Source organism: Halichoerus grypus, chromosome 7 (genome assembly GCF_964656455.1).
Source record: "Halichoerus grypus chromosome 7, mHalGry1.hap1.1, whole genome shotgun sequence".
In the NCBI taxonomy this organism is placed as follows: Eukaryota; Metazoa; Chordata; class Mammalia; order Carnivora; family Phocidae; genus Halichoerus; species Halichoerus grypus.
Window position 1 is genome coordinate 135306649 of NC_135718.1, and position 27411 is coordinate 135334059.

Here is a 27411-nt window from a genome sequence, read left to right on the forward strand (position 1 = left end):
GAGGGAGAGAGAGACTCCTCAAGCCGACTCCTGCCTCAAGCCAACTCCCGGGTGAGCACAGAACCCAATGCAGATGCGGAGCTCAATCTCATGACAATGAGATCATGACCTGAGCTGAAACCAAGAGTGGGCCACTTAACCGGCTGAGCCACCCAGTCGCCCCAAAAAACAAAGTTCTTATTAAGAAACTGATGGAGCAGAACTTAAACTTTTAATTGGTGTGGTACATACATAATTCGTAAATGCACCAAAACAAGCTATGATGATCTACTGATTAAAAACAGAAGCTGTAAACTTCTGTTTCCAGCCAAAATGGAATAACAGGGACTGCATTTACTTTTCCTACAACAAATCAATGACCCCAACTTTTCATTTCAAGAAACTAGAAAAAGAAGAGCAAATGAAACCTGAAGTAAGCAGATGAAAGGAATAATACAGATCAGAGTTGAAATTAGTGAAACAAAAAAGAAAAATAGTGGAGAAAATCAATGAAACTAAAAGCTGGTTTCTCAAAGATCAATAAAATGGATAAACCTTTAGTCAGCCTGATCAGAAAAAGGAGGAGAGGGACGCCTGGCTGGCTCAGTTGGTAGAGCATGTGACTCTTGATCTCGGCGTTGTAAGTTTGAGCCCCATGTTGGGTGTAGAGATTGCTTAAAAATAAAATCTTAAAAGTAGAGGAGACACAAATGACCAATATTAGGAGTAAGAGGATATCACTATAGATTTTATAGATTAAAAAAGATAAGGGAGTATTCTAAACATCATTATGACAATAATTTGACAACTTGGGTGAAATGTATAAATTTCTTGAAAGACAAAAATTACCAAACCTCAAACAAGAATAGATAACCAGTATAGCCTTATATTTATTAAATAAATTAAAATTATAATTTAAAATCTCACAATGAAAACTCTAGCCAAAATTGCTTCACTGGTAAATTATTTCAAATATTTCAGGATTAAGTAATACCAATTCTACACAAACTTCCCCCAAAAAATGGAGAAGAAGGAATATTTCCCATCTCATTCTCTGAGGGCCATCATTATCCTAACACCCAATCCAGACAAAGGCATTACAAGAAAAGTAAACTGCAGACCTAACTCCATCATCAACATATATATAAAAATTCTAAACAAAATTTTAGCAAATCAAATCTAATAGTATATTAAATGGACAATATATCATGACTGAGTGGGATTTATCCTGGGAATTCGATGTTGGTTTAACATTTGAGATTCAATGTGATTTACCATATTAACAAACTAATAAAAACTATATGATTATCTCAATAGACACAAAAAGCATTTGATAAAATCCAACATCTGTTAAGAAATATGTACTATTATATTTTATCCTGTTTGCCAGCTAATGAGTTAGCCTGCCACTGTTTTATAAAGGATTGTATTATTGATATATTGATAAAGAGGTAAAGAATTGTATTACTGTTGGCACAGTAAGCAGCAGGAGATTCACGTTTGTGTTGGTTCCTTTGTCTTACAGGTCCATGGGAGTGAAGGTGGGTCCAGGTGGATGTTGCACACATGGGTCTATGTCATGGCTAAGGAACCCTGAGCTTAGGGAACTCCCAGTTTTATTAAAGAGGTTGCTAACAAACCTGATCTACCTTTAGCTTTAGGAAGATTCTATGGATAGCAAATAAGTCTTGTCTCTGCACCAGGAGGAGACGCTTTGTCTTTTAAGTCTGTTTATTAAAATAACGTCCTTGGAAAGGTAGTCCAGAACTCTCAGAAGACAAGCAGAAACAGGAGAAACTCATTGAAAGTTGTCTCTCAAAAAAATCCATTCTTGTTTTCTATACCAAACATGCCTTTCCCTCAGCTACTCTGATTAATCTGACCTGACCCACAGGGCTGGTACCAAATCCTATTTAATTTATCTCTTGTAGTGTTTACATTAGAAAGCAGGTGGCTTTCTCCTTAAATTTTTGTATTGACTTTTCATCTTGGCTTAAGGCATGAACTCAGGTATAGCAGGATATTTTAGTGATTGCACGGACTCCTCCTGGGCTTGCAAGGAAGAAGTCTTGCAGAATTCCATCATCCACAACTCTGGCCCAGGAGTTGAGACAAATCTGAATGACTTTTGGGGCCAACATAGTGTTTCCTTGACAAGAAGGTCAGTTATCACTTCTCTTGAGGTGCATGTTCCCTGTTTTGAGGAGAGAGGCAAGTTAATGCCTGGCTTTCACACAAGAAGTAAAAGTATATTTATGAGAGTGCACCTGGTACCCCTAGAAACAAGTATTGCTTATAATCGTTGGGGCCCCCAAAATGGAACCCTCTCATTAGGGATACAAATTAACAGCTTTCCAACTTGAGGTTCCCAAATAGTTGAGTCTAGTCCTTGTTTTTGGAGTGCTTGCCTGGAGTGCCCACAATCCACTTTTTCCTGTTTGGTCACATCACTAACTAACATGGAATGACACGATTAAGGAAGCTATCTGGGACTATTTTTTTGTAGGAGGTACAGAAGCTGGGGCCATGCTTTTACTTCTGGTAGACTTGGTGAGGTTAGGGGATTGGAAGATAGCATTAAATTTAAATTTAAGGCACTGGCAACAGTTAGGGAGGGCCCCACCAGGGTATTTTTCTTGGGGAGAAATGCTCCAGGTATATTTTTAAGAGAATTATTTTGAAATTAGTTTTTGAATAGAACTATTTTATGGAGTCATCATAAAATCATACATCATTGTATCATGATGCAAATGTGTCAATACGTAAATATTTCAAACATATTTTAATTTTAGTACTTCCTTTCGCTTTGGAGTAGTGTTCCGGTTTGGATGACAGATTCTATGGTCATCCTATTTAAGACCCAGTTCAATTATCCAGGAAAGTTTCTCTGATCAGCAAAGGTAGCAGTGGTCTCTCCTACCTCTTAACTTCCAGAAGGCTCTCCAGTGTACCTTTCATATGCAAACTATGTATGCTGCATTGTCTTTGAATTGTGTATACTTGTTTCCTACTAGCTGTGAAGCCCTTTCCCTCCCTCGCTCCTTCCCTTCCTTCCTTCCTCTAACCCCAGTGTTGGGCTGGAATTTAGGACCCTGAGATAAAGAGTAACAGGCTCTACTGACTGAACCAGCCAGGCGCCCCCTAGTTGTGATGTTCATCCGTTCCTTCATTCATTCATTTTGGCGCCCCCTAGTCGTGATGTTCTTTTATTTATTTATTCATTTATTCATTTATTCATTTATTTATTTATTTATTCGCTCGCTTGCTTGCTTGCTTGCTTGCCAGAGAGAGAGACAGCGAAAGAGGGAACACAAGCAGGGGGGAGTGGGAGAGGGAGAAGCAGGCTTCCCGCTGAGCAGGGAGCCCGATGCGGGGCTCGATCCCAGGACACTGGGATCATGACCCGAGCTAAAGGCAGACGCCCAACGACTGAGCCACCCAGGTGCCCCTAGTTGTGATGTTCTTAAGTACTGTGACAATAGTTTATTATTTTCTGTCCTTGCCAGGGCCTAGTACCATGCTTGGCACATAAAAGGTGTTTGTAAAATACCAATATTTTGTTAACTTTTTAAAGCCTCCTCCCACCCTGCCCCCATCTTTTTACTTAATACATGTTAGGGAGTCTGCGTTAGGGGATTCTTTATATTTAGTATTTAATAATGTATACCTAACAAGAACTGTGTGGATTGGATGAAGCAGGGAGTAGGAATACCCTTGTTTTAACACAAGGAAAGTGAGGCTCAAAAACATTATGTTCTTGCTCAAGGTTAAGAATTTTAAGGCAGTGCTGGGATTGGAACCCAGGTCTCTTGAATCACTGCTTCTTCCTCTTTCCTATACCATGCATTATTTGAAATTGAGTGTACATAAGGGGATTATTAGATATTGAGTGTATATAAGGAGATAGATACTAAGTTGAATATTGTTTTCTTTACACAAAGAGATGTGTGTGTGTTTAGCATAAGGTTGTTTAAACAAGTGTGACTACTTGAAATTCACCCTATGCAGAAGATTTTGGGACATGTTTATTCAATGGATTTTTGTTGTTGTTTTAGTATGATATGTGCAATGTTTTAATGTTTGGCCTCTTTACAATTGATTTCCAATAGCAGTAACCAGTCGCATTAGTGGACATTAGTGGACACCTGGGTGGCTCAGTCGATTAAGCTTCTGCCTTCGGCTCAGGTCATGATCCCAGGGTCCTAGGATCGAGTCTTGCATTGGGCTCCTTGCTCATCAGGGAGCCTGTTTCTCCCTCTGCCTGCCACTCCCCTGCTTGTGCATGCTCTCTCTCTCTCTGACAAATTAAAAAAAAAGAATAGTTTCCGGGACGCCTGGGTGGCTCAGTGAGTTAATCGTCTGCCCTTGGCCCAGGTCATGATCCCAGAGTCCTGGGATCAAGTCCCACATTGGGCTCCTTGCTCAGCGAATAGCCTGCTTCTCCCTCTTCTTGGTGCTCCCCCTGCTTGTGCGTGCGCTCTCTCTTTCTACCTAGCAAATAAATAAATAAAATCTTTAAAAAAGACCCCAAAAAACAATTGCATTAGTGTCCTTTCATGCCCTTTTCAACACTCATATAAATATAGGTTCACACTTACAAGGCTTTTTCCTCCAACTTCCTATGTGTGAATGTCTTGCAACATGTTTTCTACTACAGACAACCTAGTAACTCTCCCTTGTACATATATCTTTAATACAAGAGTAGGTACTTAATAGGTATTTGCTGAACAGAGCAAATTGAGTCCTGGGATGGTATGAATGCCCAAAGTCATATAGTTGGTTGACCCACCTTTTTTTTTCCTCCCCAGGTCAAAGGCTTCTCTAGCTTTTACTTGAAAATAATCTGGAATATTAAAAAGTGTCCAGACTTTGGAACCAGATGTGGGTTTTAATTAGTTTTTTGGCATATACTGGCTGTAGTGAATTTAGGCAAGCCACTTAACATCCCTAAAATACTTTTGTATAATACTTGCCTTGTGGTGATTAGGGAAGTGCATTTAAAGCACTTTACAGATAAAAGGCATGGTAAATATGGCTGGTTTTTGTATTATGATAATATTAATTAACAGTTAGTAAACCCTTATAGGGTGCCAGGCACTGTATTAAATGTGTCTCATGCATACTAAATTATCTCATTGATTCCTCATAACAACTCCATGAGTATGGGGAACAGAGAGGTTAAATAGTCATACAGCTAGTAAATGGAGGAGCCGGGATTCAAACCCTGGCATTTTTGAAGCCAACATCTTAACCAGTACACTTTTACTATGATGCATCTACTAGGACAGGGTTTCTCAACCTTGGCAATGTTGACAATTTGGGCCAGATAATTCTTTGCTGTTGGTGGCTGTCCTGTGCAGTGTAGGATGTTTAGCATCTCTGGCCTCTATCCATTAGATGCCAAGGCCTTCCCACTGGTGACAGTAGTGACAATAAAAATGTCTCCAGACATTGTAAAATATTTCCCAGGCAGCAGGGTGGGGGCAAAAAACATCACCTGATTGAGAAACACTGTCCTAAGGAAGGGTGTGTTTGGGGGACTCTGAGGTAGTTGAAAATAAAATTATATTAAAGACAATATAGAATTGGAATTTAGGAAAAGGGTCAGAACTAAACATGTGATATGAAAGTTACTGTTAAATGGTAGTTATTTATTACCACTTAAAAAAAAAGTATAGTTAAAGAAGAAAATGGTCAAGGGCAGAGCTAGGCAAACGGCAGTTGAGTGAAAAGAGCAAATGCAGAAGAGACAGAGATTGAGAGAGACTGAGAAGTCTGGGGTGGTGTTTCAGTGAAAATAAACTCTTGAAAATTCTTTAAATTATGAAAGTAATATGCTCCCATTATAAATAATTAGGAATTAGTAAAGGAAGTAAAAGGATTTGACTGTGAGCTTTATCAGTTTTACCATTTTAATTTGTCTTGTCTCATTGTCCCTAAATGTGCATTTCTTTCAGTTAGTATTTTATTTAATGGTGAAGGAAAAAAATGAGTTATTTCGTTTTCTAAAGAAATAATTTCTTATTTCAGGTTGCCGAGGAGCCCAAGTAGAAGAAATATGGAGTTTAGAGCCTGAGAATTTTGAAAAATTAAAGTAAGTATGATCTTAGTTGTGTTAAAAATAATATGTCTGTACTTTAAGCAGACTGTTGTCTGTTTATTTTACTTGGATTGCTATGGGCTGATTACATCATCTCCTTTAAGTCTTTCTTTGATCTTGTGAGATAGGTATTATTACTCTGTTTTATAACCCAGACCTGAGACTCAGATATAAGTAACTTTTAAAGGATTAAAAACTAAGTCTCTGTAATTCCATGTCAGAATTGGTTGATTGATTTTTTTACAATATTCACTTATAGATCAATAGGGTTAGATCGTAGAACACATTTTAACATTAAAAACGTGAGTAATAGGTTAGTCTACAAAAACATATTTAGTAGATAACATATATGAATAGTAATTCAGAACTTGTCTATATATTTTCACATTGCTTCTTGGGGAGGTTACAGTTCAAATTCCAAATTTAGATGCCAGGAAGTATCTTCCTTTTCCCCCATCCTTCTGACTAGAATCACCTTTCTGAGACTCCCCTTACCCTCAATCTCCATGCCCCCAAGCATTGACCCTGTACTGTCAATAGAGGGCTAGAGGAATTTTCATTGGAGGGAGAATTCTTGGTTTCTTGGAATGTGACAAGGAGTAGGCTTCTAAAGGGGAAATGGGGACTGTAGGGATATAGCTACTGTTTTTAATAGTAAAGAGATCATTTGCTTCCCCCTACTTTCCCCTTCCCCACAGAAAGAGCAATGACTTGAGATGAAATAAGGGATTAACTCTGGCTGAGTAATCAGGAAAGGTTAGTTAAAAATGCATCATTTGAACTGTCTTCAAAGGATAGGAAAGGGTTTTGTTGCATGGAAGACAGTTATAAAAGACTGGAGAGAATCCTAAAGTGGTGATTTAATGTTTCGTGGGCAACAAGAGTTCTTTTAGGAAAGTGGATGACTTAATTATGTATAAGATGATAGCATCCATTCATACTGCAGTTTGACAATTTTTCATGAATCCAACAATTATATAAAGGTGACTTAATATATTTTGTAATATATATGCTATAAGCCATTTATCTATAAACATCCTACATGGACTTTATTCATATAGATTAGAATTCAGTCTAGGGTTAACAGCTTCTTTTAGTTCTGCTATGTTCTTATTTTTAGTTTTTAAGTGAAGTGATACAAGGCGGAAGTGAACAATCCAGATTTGACAATAAACCTTTCATTATAATTATTTTATCTAATGTAATTTTAAGGTTTATTAGCCATGTCATAGGCAACATTCTAGTGACTGTGAATAGCAATAGAAATCTTAAAAAGTTTTCTCAAACTTACTTTGTTTGCAATGTATTTGTTAAGTAGCTGCTAAAATGTAATGTATTGACAGTGTGTTCACAAAGAAGCAGGATTTGGTGTCACTAATTTGTATTTTATTTTGTAGGCCAGTTCATGGGTTAATTTTTCTTTTCAAGTGGCAGCCGGGAGAAGAACCCGCAGGCTCTGTAGTTCAGGACTCCAGACTTGACACGATATTTTTTGCCAAGCAGGTATGGTCCTTGGATACTCTGAAGTCTTGAGAGCAATCCTTTCTATAAACAGAACTCTATTTCACTTTTGTGTTTTTGGTGTAGCAGTCCACAAGCTTTTTTGTCTTAGGACCCCTTTACATTCTCAAAAATTATTGAGATCTCCAAAGAGCTTCTCTGTTTATATGGATTATATTTATCAATATTTATTATATTAGACATTAAGATTGAGACATTTTGAGAATATTAATTGATTTTAAAAAACAGTAAATGCATTACCTGTTAACATAAATAACACATTTTTTAGCGAAATACAATCACACTTACCAAAACAAAAAAATAGCAAGAAACTTTACATTTATGTTTTACATTGTTTTACAATTTTTCAGATCTAATATCTGGCTTCATAGCACACAGCTGGATTCTCCTATCTGCTTCTTTATTCAGTCTGTTGCAGTATTTTTGTTTTGTTTTGTTTTTGGTTGAAGTATATGAAGAAAATTCAGTTTCACACCTATGTGTAGTTGGAAAGGGAGGAGTATTTTAATATCTTTTTATATCAGAGAATTATGGATATTCTTTGATATCAAAATTCCAAAAATGTTGCTTTCATAAAGATTAGTTGCAGTGTGAAATCTGAAACCCTATCAAAGAACTTTATTCTTTATTATATTAAAATTCTTTGGTTTGTCTTGTTCTGCAAATGGATCTTTTACTCATGCAGCGTTTGATAATATGGTGCATTGGTCATTTTGAAAGTTCACTGACTTATACACATCTTCTAAGTGTTGACACATTTGATTACATTATCAACAAGTCACATGTGTATCATCAGAAAAGTCATTAAGTATCATGAAACTTTTAAACTCACAGTGGGTTAAGTATCATGACACTTTTAAACTAACAGTGGAGGATCTTAGTCTTACCAAATTCTGATTTTCACTTGAAAGTTCAAATTTTATCAAAAAAACAAATACTGTCAGGTATTTTCTTTGAAGTAACAGTGTCATTTCACTCAATTCAAAGAAAAATATCTGCCACATACCCTGTTTGGACAACTGTATTTGTCTGCCATTTGTGTTTTCATGTGAAAAAGATGTTCCAAGATTAAAGCAGCCAACCTAGCTCACAGCTCAATCGTCCTACTGCCTTTCCTTGAAATGACTAGCATATTTTGTTCTGCAGCAGCAGTTCTTTATTTGTGCTACCTATTTCATTTGATAGAATATTAAAGACTTGTACTTCAAGTCAGATTTTAATAAAAATAACTTTTACTGCTTCATTAAAGACAGTCTTCAGTAAACCTGGCTTTTTTTTTTTTTTAAAACTATCTGTGTCAATCAGTTTAATGCCACTGCCCGGACTGGTGCTAAAATACCAGCAGTATTATCTACCATTGCTATTATACTATCAGTGCAAATGTGAAAGCAGGGAAGAAGGCAAAACTGTCTTTGAATTATTAAGGAAACAATTTTTGAGCTCATGAACCCCTTGAGAAGTGTCTTAGGAATTCCCAGGGTCCATGGACCACACTTGAGAACTGCTGTTCTAGTATATACAGTGAAGTGTTGAATATTATTAGATGCCTCCATACATTTGGTCCGTTGTTTGGAAAAGCTGAAAAAGAGAATGATAAAAGAGGTTTGATTAATGTTTAAAATCTAAGCTAAATATGATGGCATTTGTTTGAAAATTGCACTTATTTCTGAGACTCAAAAAATTGCTTAGGATAATCTATTTAACCTTTAGAAAGGTTGAAAATAGGGGCGCCTGGGTGGTTTAGTTGTTAAGCATCTGCCTTCGGCTCAGGTCATGATCCCAGGGTCCTGGGATCGAGTCCCGCATCGGGCTCCCTGCTCCGCGGGAAGCCTGCTTCTCCCTCTCCCTCTCCCCCTGCTTGTGTTCCCTCTCGCTGTGTCTCTCTGTCAAATAAATAAATAATATCTTTAAAAAAAAAAAAAAAGAAAGGTTGAAAATAAAACTGCTAATTCTCATTGTTGCCCTTTGGATCAAGCCTTTGCTATTCAACTTAGTAATTTGTTTTCCCTTTTTCTCTTACTACTTCTTTCCATTTTCCCCCAACTTTTTAAAATTCAGTGTTTTTTTAGAGAAATTAGCACTTTCTTCTTTTTACTTTAAGGGTTTAGAGAACATTTATTGTGTATTTTTTTCTGATAGCAGAACTTAAAGTACAGAAATAGATAGTGATAAAAGTATCTTTGTAATCCCAAACCCATCTCTACTAACCACTTTGAATGGTTTGATTCATTCATTTAATTAACAAGTAATTATTGAGCATCCACTTTGTGCTAGGCATTGTTTTAGGTACTAGGGGTATAATGGTGAATAAGACAGGCATGTCTCTTCTTAATTTCAACAATAATGAAAACAATACCAACAGTAGCCAACATTTACCATTCTTATTGTGTATCAGATATTGTGCTTTAGAAATATTTATTTAATCCTGCAACAACTCTGTAAGGTTATGATCCTAATGTCACAGATGAAGAAATTGAGACCTGGAAAAATTTAACTTATTTTTCAGAGGTCACACAGAATTTAAACCCAGGTCTAAAACCCAGGTTTGTGATTCCACATGTCATACTACCTCCCACATTGTCTTTTTATATGCTAACACATTCTCATTATAATTTTCTTACTAAAACTGGGTTGTTATGCAAAATATTTTGCATCTTTTTTCTCACTTAATGGTAAAAGTTTGACTCTGTTCCATTTCCATGCACATAATAGTATTAGCTAACATTTTCTGAAGGCTTATTAGGTACTTCCATATGTATTATTTTTTATGTATTAATTTATTTATAGTAGCTGATACAACAATGCTGTGTGGTTGTATAGATTCCTTATTATTTCACAGATGTGGAAGCTGAATCCCAGAGAGCTTGTGAAACTTGCCCAGGTTACGCAGCTCGTTGCTGGCAGTGCTGGGCTACAGGCTCAGGCACCGTAGTTCTGAAGTTCATGCTCTTGACCACATGACCACATTGCCTCTTTTAGAAGTATTCTTGGTGTAAATGTCCTCTAATTTATTTAACTACTCTCTTAATGATCAACATTTGGAGTTTCTAGTTATTTTTCTAACACAAATAATTTATATATTTATATATAATTTATATATTATATTACTTGTACTGATGTATTATTGTACAACAATAATTATAATTTTAAAACCACAGTTTGTGATTTTCAAGATCTTGATATAGAGAAAAAGTAGGAGACAGGTAATTTTAAAAGCCCTTCAGGTGTTTTTTCTCCTTTTAAAGGAAGGTTTTATATTTTAAGTTATATGAATATATATATTCAATTTACAAAATTTAAGCATTGTAACTATATGATGTAGGAAATAAAAGTCCCTTATAATCCCTGCTTCAGAGATAACCCCTGAAAATGATTTATATTCTTCCGGATTTTTTCTCTGTGTATGTGTGCATTTAATTTCTTCCACACTAAGTTGTGAACCTGGGAGTCTGGGCTTTTGTTTCTATGTACAGTCCTTGGCACATAGTAGATATTCAATAAATGTAGACTGAGCTCTTCATCTCTAAGAATATTACAGTTAACACTAGTATTCACTAATACTACGGCATTAATGATTTATAGAGGTCTAAGTATTTTTAAGGTAAAAGAAAGTACTCTAAAGAAAAGTGATACTAGGGTTTGAATTTGTGATATTTTTCTAGGGTGTGAATTTGTGGTATTTTTTTAGGTCTGTATTTCTGTCTTAACTATAATTTAATGTTTTATTTGTATTATATTATTCCTGCCATGTTTATTAATGTCTAGGATTAGTGATTTTCCAATAATACTGGGTGTTTTTTGTACTATATTATCTCAACAGTGCTTATTGAACTGACAGATCAGTAATTCCCCAATAATATCTTTTAGTCTTTTTAGTGTATGCTTCCTGTGAGCTTATGCCAGAAACTTTGTATTACGTAAATATATAATCCTTAATTTTAGGCTTCAAGAACTAATAATTTTATCCAGGAGTCTCCTATTTTCAGAAATTGTAATTAAAATTTATTTATGATAAGTTCATAAATATTAACTAAGTATATATTTTTGGTCTTTATGGATGGGATTGCATCAATTTAGAGAGGTAATAGTAAAACTGACTATCTTAAGCTGGTCATAGACTCTAACTGTAGGAGTGCATGTACATGGATCACTGATTAATAGAGTATTGAGAAAAGAATCTAGTAATTATAATTTGTGTGTAAGAAGTGACATTTTGGTAATACTTCTCTGCAAAACATCATTGTCTTGTTACCATTTTTCACTGGTTTACTTGCTAAGACTGTACTGGGTTTGTCTATCTATTCAACCTTCCAGGAAAGGACGATCGCCTACAATGTGCCAGATACTCTGCTAGGTGCTTGAAGAATGATGAACAGTCGTAATCCCTTCCCACAAGGTGCTTAGAGTTTAGTTGAAGAGATCGGTTTTAATCAGTGAAATGCAAAATTATGGTGGTGATAAGGACTGTGTAGAGTGAAATGACAACCATATTATACTGCGAAGTTTGAAAACAATCTGAGACCACCCTCACTCGAACACCAACTACAGAATTCAGGGTCCCCAAGCCACCCTCACTTCTGACAATTACAAATTTGGGGGGTCCCCAAGACCACCCTCAGTTTCTGTAATTTGCTAGAAAAACCTCATAGACCTTATTGAAAGCTGTTATAGTTACAGTTATGGTTTAATACAGTGAAAGATCCAGATTAAATTCAGCCAAGGGAAGAGATGGATGGGGCAGAGTCTGGGAAATTTCCTTGCTGAGAGCTTCCAGTTGTCTTCTCCCAGTAGAGTCACAGATGGCACTAACTTTCCTGGTAACCATATGTGACAGTAGATACAGAGTATTGTCATCCAGGGAATCTCAACCAGTTCTTGGTATCCAGAGTTTTTATTTGGCCTCAGTCACATAGACCTGGCTGACCACCCAACGTGGCTGACTTTAGTCTCCAGTCACCTTGGAGGTTGAGCTGATACTGTTGCCCCAAAATTCCACCTGAAATCAGTGTTAGACTACCTTTGTGGACCATATGCCCAAGTAAACAAAGATGCTCTTATGAGGCCTGGCTTTTCAAGAGCTTAGAGTTTACCTCCCAGAAGCCAAGGGTAAAGGTAAGGCCTCTTTTTGGGCAAGATTAAGTTGTTTATTATATATATAAAAATGGGACTTGACCCCTTTAGGGAGATCTGAGAAAGCTCTGAGTAAGTGACAGTTCAGCTGAAGTCTAAAGGTTAAGTAGGTATTAAATGGGGAAAAGAGGTTGAAGATCATCCCAGATTAGTAACAGCTTTATATAGCAAAAGGGAGTAAGACTAGTAAAATGTACTAAAAGAAGGCCAGTGTAACTGACATATAGAGAGCAAGGGGCAGATGGCATGAGATGTGAGGCTGAACAGGCAGCATGTTAATCAGAATTAGGTATAATTAGGTGTAGAGACACAATGGTTTATAAGAAATAGAAGTTTTTCTCTTTCACTTCCAAAAATTGTCAGGATTACAGGCTCTTTTGTTTTGTTCCTTTGTGTGTGGATTCTATTCTAAAGATTACTTCGTGGCCCAAGATGATTGTTGGAGTTTTAGCCATTCTATCTTAATTCCACATTCCAGAAAGCAGAAGGGGGACGACAGCACACTTCTCTCCTTTTATGGACATTTTCTAGAATTTGCCGATGTCACATACTTAATTCTCTCTGGCCAGAACTCAGTCACATTGCTGTACTTAGCAGCAAAGGAGAGTGGGAAAGTTGTCTTCATTCCAGGTGGTCATGGACCCAGATAAAATTTGGGTACTTAATTCATATGGAAGAAGGAGAAGACGGTTATTAGAGAATATCAGCCTTCTGCCAAATATGCTGACAGAGGTCATATCATGCATGGTATTTTAGGCCATGATTGAGACTTTTTGTCTGTATCCTAAGAGTAATAGAAGGTTATTGAAGTGCTTAAAGAAGTATGACATGATCAGATTTTTATTTAGAAGAGATTCCCTTTGGCTATAGTGTGAAGAATGCATTTGAGGAGACGGTGGTATAGAATATGACTAGTTATCAGGAGGCTTTTGCAGAAGTACATGCAAAAGTAGATGAAAGACTGGTGGTAGAGATGAGTATGAACAGATTTGAATAATACTTAGTAGATTAAGTAGTTAGCACCCTTAATGTGTAATGGATTGGATGTGGGGATGAAGGAGGAAGATATAGCAATCAATGATGATGCCTGTGTTTTTTTTTTTCCTTTTTTAAAAAAATCCATCTTCAGGTACATGGAATAGGATTATGATAATCCTTGATTGATGACACACACTCATGACTCCTATTTATTTGTTTATTTCATAATTTTAAGTAATACGTTAAGCACCTAAGAACTCACCACCCAAGTAAACTTCATCTATTATGTCCTTCTCTCTCACCCACTGTTCAACATAACTCTCATTCTCCCTCCCTCCATTGCTTGTAATCTTCCTGTTGAATTTGGTATATCATTTCCTTGCCTTTTTTTTTTTAACGAATTTATTTATTTGAGAGAGAGAGAGTTTGAGCAGGAGAGAAAGGGAGAGAGAATCTGAAGTAGACTCAGCACTGAGCACAGAGCCAGACTTGGGGCTTGTTGCGAGATCATGACCTGAGCCAAAACCAAGAGTCAGCCAGCAACCCCCTTGCTTTCTCTTTTACGTATTTTTTGTAATCCTAAAAAGGGTGTATGTATATAAAATTTTGGCTAGATAAAAATATTATGCTTATCAATTGAGAAAAGAGACAGTGCTGAAATAAAATAAAAGCATTTATTTGGGGTCTCAAAATTGTAGTCGGGGAGCAGAGATTTGGGTAGTAAGCCAAATTGTGTTCCCTAGGGAATGAAAATCAAGGGGTTTATTTTTATTTATTTATTTATTTATTTATAAAGATTTTATTTATTTATTTGACACAGAGAGACAGAGTGAGAGAGGGAATACAAGTAGGGGGAGTGGGAGAGGGAGAAGCAGGCTTCCCTCGGAGCAGGGAGCCCAAGACGGGGCTCGATCCCAGGACCCTGGGATCATGACCTGAGCCGAAGGCAGACGCTTAACGACTGAGCCACCCAGGCGCCCTGAAAATCAAGGGTTTTAAAAGACAAAAAGAATGTTTGTATGTGTTGTTTACAAAGAATTTTTATTGGTGTTGGCTCACAGAAAACTAATCTTGACTGAATATAATTGGTTGCTAAGGCTTTCACTAAGCAAAGTCTTACTGTAGCAAGTTGCAGGTGTATGGGCAGAGGCCTTGGAATTTATTCCCTTTTGCCCAATTCAAAGTTTGTGGTTTTATCCTGTGAGGATGTGCATAAAGCCCATTTCCTTATTGGCCTCCTGGCTCCATTTTATTTTATTTTATTTATTTAATAAAACAAGGAGCCTGATGCAGGACTCAATCTCAGGACCCTGGGATCATGACCTGAGCTGAAGGCAGATGCTTAACCAACTGAGCCACCCAGGCATCCCTCATGGCTCCATTTTAAAACCCCTTGACATAAGTGATTCATTTCATTTCATCTCTCACATCCTCTGTGTGATTTTGGGGGACTGACTTTTTTTTTTTTTTTAAAGATTTTGTTTATTTATTTGACAGACAGAGCGAGAGAGGGAATACAAGTAAAGGGAGTGGGAGAGGGAGAAGCAGGCTTCCAGCCAGGCAGGGAGCCTGATGCAGGGCTCGATTCCAGGACTCCTGGGGGGACTTACTTTTTGATTTAATATTATATCATTAAGATTCTTCTGTAAGTTGTTCATCATAGTAGTTACTTTATTTTGCATGCTGTGTAATATCAACTGCATGAACATGCTGGGTTTATTTACTTACTCTTCCTAGGTTGGCATTTGAGTTTTACATCTGAGTTACTATGAATTGTGTGGCCATAAACATTTTTCTACATGTCTGCTGTTGTATATGTGCAGATTTCTCCTGGTGTATACCTAGAAGTAGAACTGACTACTTCATGTGATACATAAATGTATCGAAATGTTTTCTGAAGTAGATGCTCCAAGTACACTCCCATCAGCAATATCTGAGTAACTATGTAGCCACATGCTCTGACGTGGTATTGTCAGGCCTTTTTAATTTTTGCCAGCCTGCTTGTCCTAAAATGGTACTTCATTATGGTCTTGGTTTACATCTGCCTGGACACTAATCATTTTGAAAGTAGCCATATGTGTTTCTTCTCTGAAATTTCTGTTTATTTTTATTTTTCTGTGGGGTGAATCGTGCTTTTCTTTTTGATTTGTATGAGTTGTTTATGTATTCTTGATATTGCTACTCCAAGTTGGCACCTTAATGTTTTACCTGGGTGTCTTGATGAATAGAATTTTATATTTTAGAGCCAGTGCTTTTTGTATCTTGTTTAAGAAATTGTTATCTATCTGAAGTTGTAAAAGATATTTACCTATGTATTTAAATTTTAATTTTTGACATCTATGTCTTTAATTCATCGGGAGTTGGGTTTTGGTGAGTGAAGTAGGAGTTCAGTTTTATCTTTTTCCATATGGATCATCATTTTTTTCTAGCCTCATTTATTAAACATCTGTTGTTTTCCCTACTTATCTAACATTACACCTCTGTTGTAGATCAGAGTTCTGTGTGTGTGTGTGTGTGTTTCTGGGCTGTACTCTGTTACATTCATTAGTCTGTCTCTGTGCCAATATCACTGTCCTAATTCCTTTCACTTCTTCATAAGGTCCGATATCTAATAGGTCATGTCTCCCCTCCCTGCTCTTTTTCAGAAATATCCTTCTGTTCTTGGCCCCATGCTCTTCATGTAAATTTCAGAGTCATCAAGTTGTATGAAAAATTCTGTTGGAATTTTGACTGGAATAGCATTGACTATATATATCAATTTGGGGAGAATTTATATCTTCATATTAAGTCATGAACATAGTATGTATCTATTTAGATCTTTATTATCTTTAACATGTATAATTTTCTCTGTAGAGGTCATTTCCTCTTTTGTTAGATTTATCCTAACTCCTTGATATTTCTGTTATAATTATAAATCCTATCTTCTCTTCAATTAATTTTCTAGGTGTTCGATGCTGGTAAAAAAATGCAATTCACTTTTATGTTTTAATATTTAGCTATCTTGCTCAACTCTTCTATTATCTCTAATATTTATTTGTTGTTTTTTTTGAGAGGGTTCTATCTAAATTACTATATCAAATGATAACAGTCTTATTTCCTCCTTTCAAATCCTTATGCTTCTAATTTATTTTTCTTATTGGCTAAGACCTTCAATAAAATCATCATGATTTTAAAGGGAATGCTTTTACCATTTTCTTGTTTTGGATAATGTTTACTCAGGTTTTTATTTTTATTTTTTAAAATGTTCTTTTTCAGGTAAGGGCATTCTGTTATTAATTTAGTTGAGTGTCTTTATTATGAAAATTTTTCAAATGCTTTTTCTGTACTTATTGTAATGATCATGTTTATTTTCTCTCTTTTAATAGATTAGTGCAGTCATATTAATGATTTTTCTAAATATTATATCATCCTTCATATCTGGTATAAGCCCAGTTGATCATGATATATTCTCTGTTTATGTACTGTCAGATTTATTATTTGTTCAGTGTTTTGCATTTGTATTTATGAATGAAATGGGCCTTAATTTTCTTTTCTCATAATGGCTTTGATTAGGTTTAGTATTAGGGGTTTGCTGGCTTCATGGGATGAATTGGAATTTCCTCTTTTTTTAATTGTTCCAAAGAATTTGTATAAAATTTAGATGATCTTTTTCTTCAGATTTTGATAGAATTGGCCTGTACAGCCAATTCTGGGCCTTTACAACCAATACTGGGCCTTTACAGCCAATTCTGGGCCTGGTATTTTCTTTGTAAGTATATATGTAACTACTGGTTCAACTTAATAGTTAAAAGACCACTTATTTCTTGACTTGGTTTTGATAAGATTTTTAAAAAATTTCTCCATTTTAGCTTAAATTTACAAAATTGTTTCATATGGTTATTAGTATTCCCTTATCCTTTTTAACCTTTTTTTTTTTTAAAGATTTTATTTATTTATTTGAGAGAGAGAGAGAGAGCATGAGCAAGGGGAGGGGCAGAGGGAGAAGCAGACTCTCTGCTGAGCAGGGAGCCCAATGCGGGGCTCCATCCTGGGACTCTAGGATCATGACCTGAGCCGACGGCCTTTGCTTAAACAACTGAGCTGCCCAGGCGCCCAACTTTTTTTTTTTTTTTATAGTTGTATTCCTGACTCCTAGAATTCTGACTTGCATATTTGTGTGATAGAGGTTTCATATATCCATTAATCTATCACCTTTTATTGTTTCATATGTGCGTTAGGGTAGAATCCAGCTGATCTTGTTTCTGTTTTCAGCCATCTTCAATCCTTGCTGTAAATTGTCAGACTGAATCTTTCATAATAAAAAAACCTATTTTTATTATGTTATTTCCCTATTAAAAATCTTTTGCTCCTAGGGCAAACTACTAATTGCTCAGTGATTTTCAAGGTAGCAAATGATGCCATACCCTGACCACAACCATACTAATACAAACCAGTATGCACATTGTCTCTTGAACATACCATGTAAATTTGTTCCTTTGTTCATACCCTCTCGCTTCCCTGAATGAATTTCCTTCTCTATTCTCTAGGTCCTGTCAAACTTTCAAAGTTCTGTTAAAAATTTTACATTCATAGGGGCGCCTGGGTGGCTCAGTCGTTAAGCATCTGCCTTCGGCTCAGGTCATGATCTCAGGGTCCTGGGATCGAGCCCTGCATTGGGCTCCCTGCTCGGCGGGAAGTCTGCTTCTCCCTGTCCCGCGCCCCTGCTTGTATTCCTTCTCTCGCTGTCTCTTTCTCTGTCAAATAAATAAATAAATAAATCTTAATTTTTTTTTTTTTTTTTACATTCATAGAGAAACCTCTGATACTTCAGTTAAAGATGATTTCTTCCTTCATCATTTTGGTTTTTTATTCATCTCTTTCATGTATGGATTTTTTTCTAAATTTTTCACAGGCAGGGCATTTATTGTATACTTTTTTTTGTTTTGTGTTTATTTTATTTTATTTTTTTAATATTTTATTTATTTATTCATGAGAGTCAGAGAGAGAGGCAGAGGCAGAGGGAGAGGGAGAAGCAGGCTCCCCGCCTAGCAGGAAGCCCGATGCAGGACTCGATCCCGGGACCCTGGGATCATGACCTGAGCCGAAGGCAGACACTTAACCATCTGAGCCACCCAGGCGCCCCATTTTAGAGTCACCTTCCCTTTAGGAACCCACAGTTTCATTCTCAACCTTTTTTTCCTTTGAGTATAAATAAATAGTGAAAACTTTATTTTATAGCTACAGCTCAGTGAAGATTGACTGTAATTTATAATGCAGTACTTTAAACTGCTTTAGGAGCATTCCTCTGAACACCCACCATATTCTTTAATATAAACTATGAAAAGAAGTTATTCTCTAGTCCAGAGGTTATAAGTCAAATGGCTGCAGTATCAGGTTGGCAACATGCATGCATGCATGAATCTGGTTGTGTGTAAGAAATAAGGAGTGAAGAGCCTGGATGAACTAAAGAATATATTCTCTCAAAGGAATTCAAACCAAATTCTTAAGGGCCTGGGCCAGCCCTATCTAGATGTGATCTCTTACTCTAGCCTCCTTTTCCTGTTAAACTCTACTACTCTTTTTGAAAATGTGTTGCAAGCCAGAGCATATAATAGAATACTCAGGATAAATTAAAGATTTAAAAAGTTGGGAACTACAAAATAATGTATGCTACAGTGAATTTTTGTGACATGAACTAAAGTTAAAGTTCTGCCAAATAGATGTCTATAAGGTGATTTTTATGTGAGTTTCGTGAGATAAAAGACTTCTCTAACTCTCTCGTTCACTGTGCATCCCACACACCACAATGTCTGGCACACTGCAGGTGCTTAGTAAATACTTGAATGACTATATGGAGGTACCCTTTTTAAGGTCTTTTTTCTTTTCTTTTTTTTTAAGATTTTATTTATTTATTTGACAGAGAGAGACAGAGTGAGAGGGAACACAAGCAGGGGGAGTGGGAGAGGGAGAAGCAGGCTTCCCGTGGAGCAGGGAGCCCGATGCGGGGCTCGATCCCAGGACCCTGGGATCATGACCTGAGCCAAAGGCAGATGCTTAACGACTGAGCCACCCAGGCGCCCCTAAGGTCTTTTTTCTTTTGGCAATTCTATGCTATATGTAGCATAACCACTTGGTGGTGCTAAACTCATTTCTAAACCTGGAAAGGTATTTTTATATTCATGCACACCATGATTACTATTCTTCATACACACACAAAATAAGTTGTAATAAATCATGGACAGTATGAATCATTATTAACATTGAAGGAGAAATAGTAATGACAGGATATTTGTCTTTTTAAAAAAATATATTGAAGTTGATTATACAAAAACTGCATGTTTAATGTATATAACTTGATGACTTTGGAAGGAGTTTTTTTTTTTTTCTAATTCTTTAAAAAAGTTTTCTAAAGTGATGGATTACAGATTTGAAGTCCTTAGGTCATAGGAATGTTTGAGAGTATTCTCTGCCATAGCCTCAGCATCTAGCCTGGCACTGCGTACATAGTGTGTCCTTAATGTGTGAATTTGAAAGAACGTGTGAATGAGTATAAATTTTAACTTCATCTAACTTAACTCCTACCAACCCATTCCCAGATAATTTTATCCCAGATAATTTTGGTCCAAGATAAGGGGGCACTGAGTCTTACAAAGTTTTAGTTAACCACCTTTATGAAGTCTCCTTTAGTCATTGAAATTTTTTCTCCAAATTTACTAAAGAACTGTGATTCAGAGAAAAATACATATTAAAAGAAATCAGCAATATTAATTGGATTCTAGACTTCCTGTTACTTTTCTCTAATGTGTCAATTATAAGATAGTTTTGAGTACAAGATATTATCAGAGAAGAATATCAGAAGTGTGGTGGTATCATTATATTTGTTTGAGAACTGGGTGTAAGAGAATGTTTCCTAGTAGAGAAAGCAGTGTTATCAAGGAATTTTTCAAATATACTGCAGCAAACGATGTAAGATCTAGTGGATTTCACAAGACCTCCGAAGCCTCTGGCAACACAATAAGTAGAGGAATATAAGAATTAAAGACAGAAGATAATTGAAAATTTTTCTTCTGAAATCCAGCAGGATATAAATAGTTTGCTAAATTGTAAAATCATAAGTGAATTAGCATTTTAGAAAGACTTTAATTAGAAAATAGTATTTAATTATAATGTAGTAACAAAATATAGCAATAGGACTAAACTGTATTTTTAAAAATCGTTCACCAAATTTAGTTCAACTTTATAATTAACTTTGCTGGTATTCACACTGATCATCTGAGGTGTGACTATATAGGGGCTATAGGAAATATGGAAGAAGCCCTTGTCCACAGTAGGTTATAATCTGGTTAGACCACATATATGTACAGAGCCAGCCTAACATGGTGGCTAAATGCACAAACTCTAGAACGAGACTGTCTGCCTGTTGCTTAGCTCTGTGCCATTGGGGCAAGTTACTTAACCTCTTTGTGCCTTAGCTTCCACGAATGTAAAATGGGGATAATAATATTACTCCTTCATAGGTTGTTGAGAGAATTAAAAGAATTAATACATGTGAGGTGCCTAGAAAAGTAACTGGCACATAGTAAGTGCTGTCTAAATGGTTTTTCACTCTAAAATGTAAGGTCCACATAATTTGTTAAATAAATAGTTAACAACTAGATGACAGCATTTAGTGTAAAGACTGTATCTGACTGAGGTGAAAATATGTGTGGACAGTATATATCCTTTTTAGGAACCTGAAGGTAGAAACTAATAGCAATTGTTGGATAATTTCTCTAAAAGCCACCTAGGTGAGTTGGAGCTTGTGCTGAATACCGAAATATGGGTTAAATTTGGATAGGCAGAAGTGAATTTAGGAAGAAGTGTGAATAGGAGGGGGGACAAGTTCTGTTGATTTAATCTGCTGTGTTTAGATCAGGAAAGATTGGTCTTATTACCCTAACTGGATTGGTTTCACTGATGTTATGAGTTTATTTAATTTATTTGGTTTCCTAGAATCCTCAACTCCAGAATTGCAGCAAATTCCTGAAAATACATTAGAATGGAATTAAGCACGTTTATTATGTTTATGTTAAGACTATATGAAATACATTTTGAAAACTGTTAACGTTATTCATATTTTGGAGGGCATTGTCATCAGTTAAAAGCTGCTTTTTAAAAAAATAAATTGATCGTATTTTTGCTTTTATGTTTTATAGGTAATTAACAATGCTTGTGCTACCCAAGCTATAGTAAGTGTGTTATTGAACTGTACCCATCAAGATGTCCATTTGGGAGAGACATTATCAGAGTTTAAGGAATTTTCACAAAGTTTTGATGCAGCTGTGAGTATAATCTTATTATTCCTAAAATGCCCTATTTGTGATAGTTCTCTTTTTAATAGGCTACTTTAACAATTATTTTAGATGAAAGGTTTGGCACTGAGCAATTCAGATGTGATTCGACAAGTACACAACAGTTTTGCCAGGTAAAGAGACTTTTTGTTAAATAAACACTTTCTTTTTTGCTTGTTTGTCTCTCACTATTTTTTTTTCTTCACTGTAGACAGCAAATGTTTGAATTTGATGCAAAGACATCAGCAAAAGAAGAAGATGCTTTTCACTTTGTCAGTTATGTTCCTGTAAATGGAAGATTGTATGAATTAGATGGATTAAGAGAAGGACCGATTGATTTAGGTAATCTGGTTCCTGTTCCTGCTATTTCACTTTTGACAAGGAAAAAAGATTGGGTATTCTCCTTTGTTTTTGCCACAATGCTGCTTAGGTTTTTGAAGGGGAAGGTGACTATGAGGTATAATGTCATGAAAAGTCTTAAGCTTTTCATTACTTTATGAGGTTAAATAACATAGGAAGGACATGTTAACTACTATGGTTCAACTGAGATCTTTAATTTTCTTCTAAGAAAATTTCTTTAACCCATAGATTACATAATTTATTTTTTTTTATTTTCCAGTTAACTTTAAAAAGCTAATTTTTATAGTGAATGTAAATTATTCTTGTCATTTTTAACCTACTGATAAGGGGTAGTAAGCATTTCTAGCCATCTTGCATTAAAATATTTTCACTTAGAATTGGATCATTCAGAATCACTTTAATTCAGTGTTTAACAATCTCTAAGAAGTGTTTTTCTTTGAGGTTTCTGTTTAAATAGTGTATTAATATGCTGTCCTTTGGGCCAAAGGGTAGATTTGTCCCAATCCCACCCATCTCTAACCTTAAGCAAAAATGATAAATGGTTAGCAAGGTTGAGGATATAATTGGTGGTTCTGATATAGTACTAAAATCATAGACCCACAAAGAATTTTAACTCCTTATTTTTACCTCATTAAGTTTCCTTTTTTCAAAAATTAGGTTCATTTTTAAGTCCAACGAAACCTGTTTTTATTGAACCTAATATCTGCTGTTCATAAAACTTTATAGTTTATTTTAGATTAAAAAATGAACATTGGTTCATTTTGTTTGTACTTTTTGACCATGTCCCCTGCATAGAACCAATAATTTGTCTAATGCAGATTTACGTGTTACCTCTATGTTTAAAAATATTTATTTTTCTATGTCACAGAAAATTAATAGAATGTTCTTTAAATTCTCTTGAAGTTTTTTGTAGTTTGATGGTTGAGCTGATCTCTGCATTTTCTCTGTTGGCTTCTATCTGGTCACTTATTCTATATTCGTTAGAACCATCAAACACAAAGAACGTAAAAGATAAAGTAGAACAGCCAGTTTTGCTATACAACTGGTGGCTATGCTAAAAATTATGGTGAAAAAGAGGATTAAAACAACTGGGTAAAATTGGTTTTGCATAATATGTAGTTTTAGTTTTTTATTTTACAGTTATGATGGTAGGGAGTCAGACTGGTAAGGATTGAATCCTTATTTGCTACTGACTTGTGCTGATTTTTCTTACCCCTCAGTTTTATTACTGTAAAATGGTAGTTATTCTTATTTCACAAAGTTGTGGATTGTAATGGGATCACTCCCTAATTAGTTACTTTTCCAGACATTTGTTCAGTACCTACTAAGTGACACAATAATGTGGTAATGCAAATTACACTAACGCTTTTTGCCCTTACCTTTACTCCGAAACTAAGAATTGAAGCTTAACATTGTTATGCTAAAAGGATTTTTACCATCCTGAATTTCCCAAAATATTTATAAAACGATATTTTAGACTAACTTTTGAAATAATTTTAATGTTGATTTTATTTGATTTAATTGCTTTGATATTTCTTTCTAGGTGCATGCAATCAAGATGACTGGATCAGCGCAGTGAGGCCAGTCATAGAAAAAAGGATACAAAAGTAAATGCTCAGCTATTCTCACTGGCATAGTATTCTGGTTTTTAAACATTTTTTCAACTTTTATTTTATTATTATTTTAGCAGTGCTTGTTGAACATCTACTTTTGATTGGATTAGTATGTTCAGGAAATCTATTTCAGAAATATTTAAATTCTACATAGTAATATGTCCTCTAAAGTTAAACATGCAGATCTCCATTAGATATTTTATATAGTTGTTTTGTAGAGTTGTTTTTAAGCATCTTTTTTTATTAAATTAAAACTCTTATTTTGAGATAATTATATAGTCACATTCAGTTATAAAGATAATACAGAGAGATCCCGTGTACCCTTTACCCAGCACTGGTAACATCTTATCGAACTAGCGTACAGGATCAACAGCCAGGATGTTGCCAGGGATACAGTCAAGGTACAGAATGATTTCATCAGCACAAGGATTCCCTCATGTTGCCCTTTTAGAGCCACAGCCACTTCCTTCCTCTGTTGCCATTCTCCCCTCCCATCTGTAATCCCTAGTTTTATAATTTTTGTCAGTTAAAGAATGTTGTGTAAATGGAAACATACAATATGTAACCTTTTTGGATTGGCTTCTTTCACTCAGAATAATTTTCTGGAGATTTATCCAGGTCATTAAGTACATAAGTGCTTCATTCTTTTCTAATGATGGGTGCTAGTGTACGGTATGGGTAGGATCTTTTTTTTTTTTTTTTTTTTTTGCCCATTTACCCATTGAAGGACATATGGATTGCTTCTAGTTTTTGGCTGTGATGAATAAAGCAGCAAGAAACATTTGTGTACACATTTTTGTGTGAACATAAGTTTTCATTTCTCTGGGATAAATGCCCAGGAGTGCCACTGCTGAGTTGTAAATGGATGTTTAATTTTCTAAGAAACTGCCAGACTCTTCCAAAGTGGCTGTACCATTTTACATTCCTACTAGCATGTATGAGCGATCCAGTTTTTCCACATCCTTGCTAGCATTTGGTTTTGTCAAAATTTTTTATTTTAGCCATTCTAGTAGGTGGGTAGTGATATTTCATTATTGTTTTAATCTGCATTTCCCTGATGACTAATTATGTTGAAAATCTTTTCATGCCTTTTGCCTGTTTTGTAAGTGGATTGTTTTTTGACCGTTGAGCCTTGAGTTTCCTTACATACTCTAGATAGTACTAGTTCTTCATCAGACACGTTGCCTGCAAATACTATCTCCCAGTCTGAAGCCTATCTCCTAATTCTCCCAATACAGTCTCTCACAGAGCAAAAGCTCTTAATCCCATTGAAATCTAATTTATCAATCTTTTCCACTATGAATTGTTTTTTGTTGTCAAATCTAAGAATTCTTTGTCTAGTCCTAGATCCTAAAGATTTTGTCTTTTTTCCTAAAAAGTTTATATTTTAACATTTCGCATTTAAGTCTGTGATCCATTTTGAGTTAATTTTTGTACATATTTGAAGTTAAGTCAAAGGTCATTTTGTTGCCTATGCATGTCCGTTTGCTCTAGCACCATTTGTTGAAAAGGCTATCCTTCCTCTAGCAATTTGGTAGAATTATAAAAAACCAGTTGGGTGTATTTGTGTGAGTCTATTTCTGGGTTCACTACTCTGTTCTGTTGACCTGGTTGTCTGCTCTCTGCCAATCCTGCACAGTCTTGATTACTGTAGCTGTATTGTAAGTCTTGAAATCAGATAAACTGATACCCACAACTTTATTCTTTTTCATCAAAATTGTTTTAGCTGTTATAGTTCCTCTGTCTTCCCATATAAATTTTAGTATAATAATCCCATATAAATTTTAGTATAATCTTTTATATCCACAAAAATTCTTGCTGAGATTTTGATAGGAATTGTGTCAAACATTTATATCCATTTGGGGAGAATTGCCATCTTTACTATGATGAGTCTTCCTGTGCATGAACATGGTATGTCTCTCTATTTACTTTGATCTTCTCTAATTTCTTTCATCAGCATTTTGTACGTTTTAGCATACAGGTCCTGTACATGTTTTGTCAGATTTATACCCACATATTCTTTAGTCTTTTGAGTGATTACAAATGACACTGTATTTTCATATTTGATTTATTTGATCATTGTTAGTCTGTAGAAACACAGTTGATTGTTTTCTTTCTTTTTCTTGCATCCTTTAACCTTGCTGAACTCATGCACCAGCTTTAGAAGTTATTTGTGAGTTCCTTGGCATTTTCTCCGTAATCATGTCATTTGCAAATAGGGACAGTTTTGGATTTGTCTACTTCTAATTTCAGTTTTAATCAGTTTTTACTTTACATATTTTGCAGGTCTATTGTTTGGTGCATAAACTAAACATTTATCACTATTTCTTCTTAGTGGATTGATCTTTTTATCATTATGTCATGTCCTTCTCTAGTAATTTTCTTTGTTTTGAAATTTAGTTTATCTCATAGAAATATAGCCAGTCCTGCTTTCTTTCTTTCTTTCTTTTTTTTTAAGGTTTTATTTATTTATTTGACAGAGAGAGACACAGCGAGAGAGGGAACACAAGCAGGGGGAGTGGGAGAGGGAGAAGCAGGCTTCCCGCGGAGCAGGGAGCCCAATGTGGGGCTCGATCCCAGGACCCTGGGATCATGACATGAGCCGAAGGCAGACGCTTAACGACTGAGCCACCCAGGCACCCCAGTCCTGCTTTCTTTTGATTTAGTGTTTTCATTCAAGTTGAGATTTTCATCATTTTTAATATGATAAATGATTATAGATTGAAACCTGGACATTTGTGGTTTTATATAATAAGACACTGGATTTTTTTAAATAAAATTTCTGTTAAGCTGGTTTTTATGAGCACTGCTCTGGCTGGGTAAATCAGGATGCTACCTCATTATTGCCAGGTGAGAGTAGAAGTTCAGATTCCCCACTCTGCTTCCATTGACATTTGAGATGGGAAGAGGTTCCCTGTTATTGCTGGGCAGGGGTGGGAGTTCTGGCCCCCAAAAGGGTGTCCACTTGATACTACCCTGGCTGGAAGGAGTAGGAATGCCTTGTTACTCCTTACTACATGGCTTCACTGTCGCTGAAGTGGGGGAGGTTTCTTTACCACTGTATGGTAGTGACTTCCCACTTGGCTTCCCATTTAGTCTCTTCTAGACACTGCAAATAGGTGTCATTACTGCCCACAGGGATGAAAGTCCTATCTCCCTACTCAGTCTTTGCTGGTGGGTAGGGTTAGGGCACAGTGTTTTTTCAGTTGTGTTTACCTATGGTAGAGTGGTAATTGTCTAAAGGTTTTCTGTTTCATGAGTCGCCCCTTTCCTATTTGGAAAGAAGGAGCAGACTTTTGTTGATGCTTTTTTTGTCTGTGCCTGTTGGCGTTTCTTAGTTGCTGGCTTCTTTAATTCCAAGTCTAGGCTATATGAAGGCAAATGAGATAACTCAAGGAGTTCACCACTGTGTCATTTTTGG

The 27411-nt window shown here is 35.8% G+C and overlaps 1 protein-coding gene across 6 annotated transcripts in view; it reads left to right on the forward strand.

The window, feature by feature from the left end:
• UCHL5 (ubiquitin C-terminal hydrolase L5) overlaps positions 1–27411 on the forward strand; it is an 82662-nt gene that overhangs the window by 42342 nt on the left and 12909 nt on the right. For 4 of the 6 annotated variants that reach the window (XM_036084179.2, XM_078078350.1, XM_036084181.2 and 1 more), the window contains exons 2-7: positions 6010–6073; positions 7477–7582; positions 21883–22008; positions 22090–22151; positions 22229–22359; positions 23921–23984. In XM_036084179.2, coding sequence (XP_035940072.1) covers positions 6010–6073; positions 7477–7582; positions 21883–22008; positions 22090–22151; positions 22229–22359; positions 23921–23984 — 553 coding nt within the window. Of the gene's footprint in view, positions 1–6009; positions 6074–7476; positions 7583–11932; positions 11997–16353; positions 16508–21882; positions 22009–22089; positions 22152–22228; positions 22360–23920; positions 23985–27411 lie in introns of those variants that run through there. The other 2 variants (XM_036084185.2, XM_078078352.1) reach the window with 2 other exon arrangements.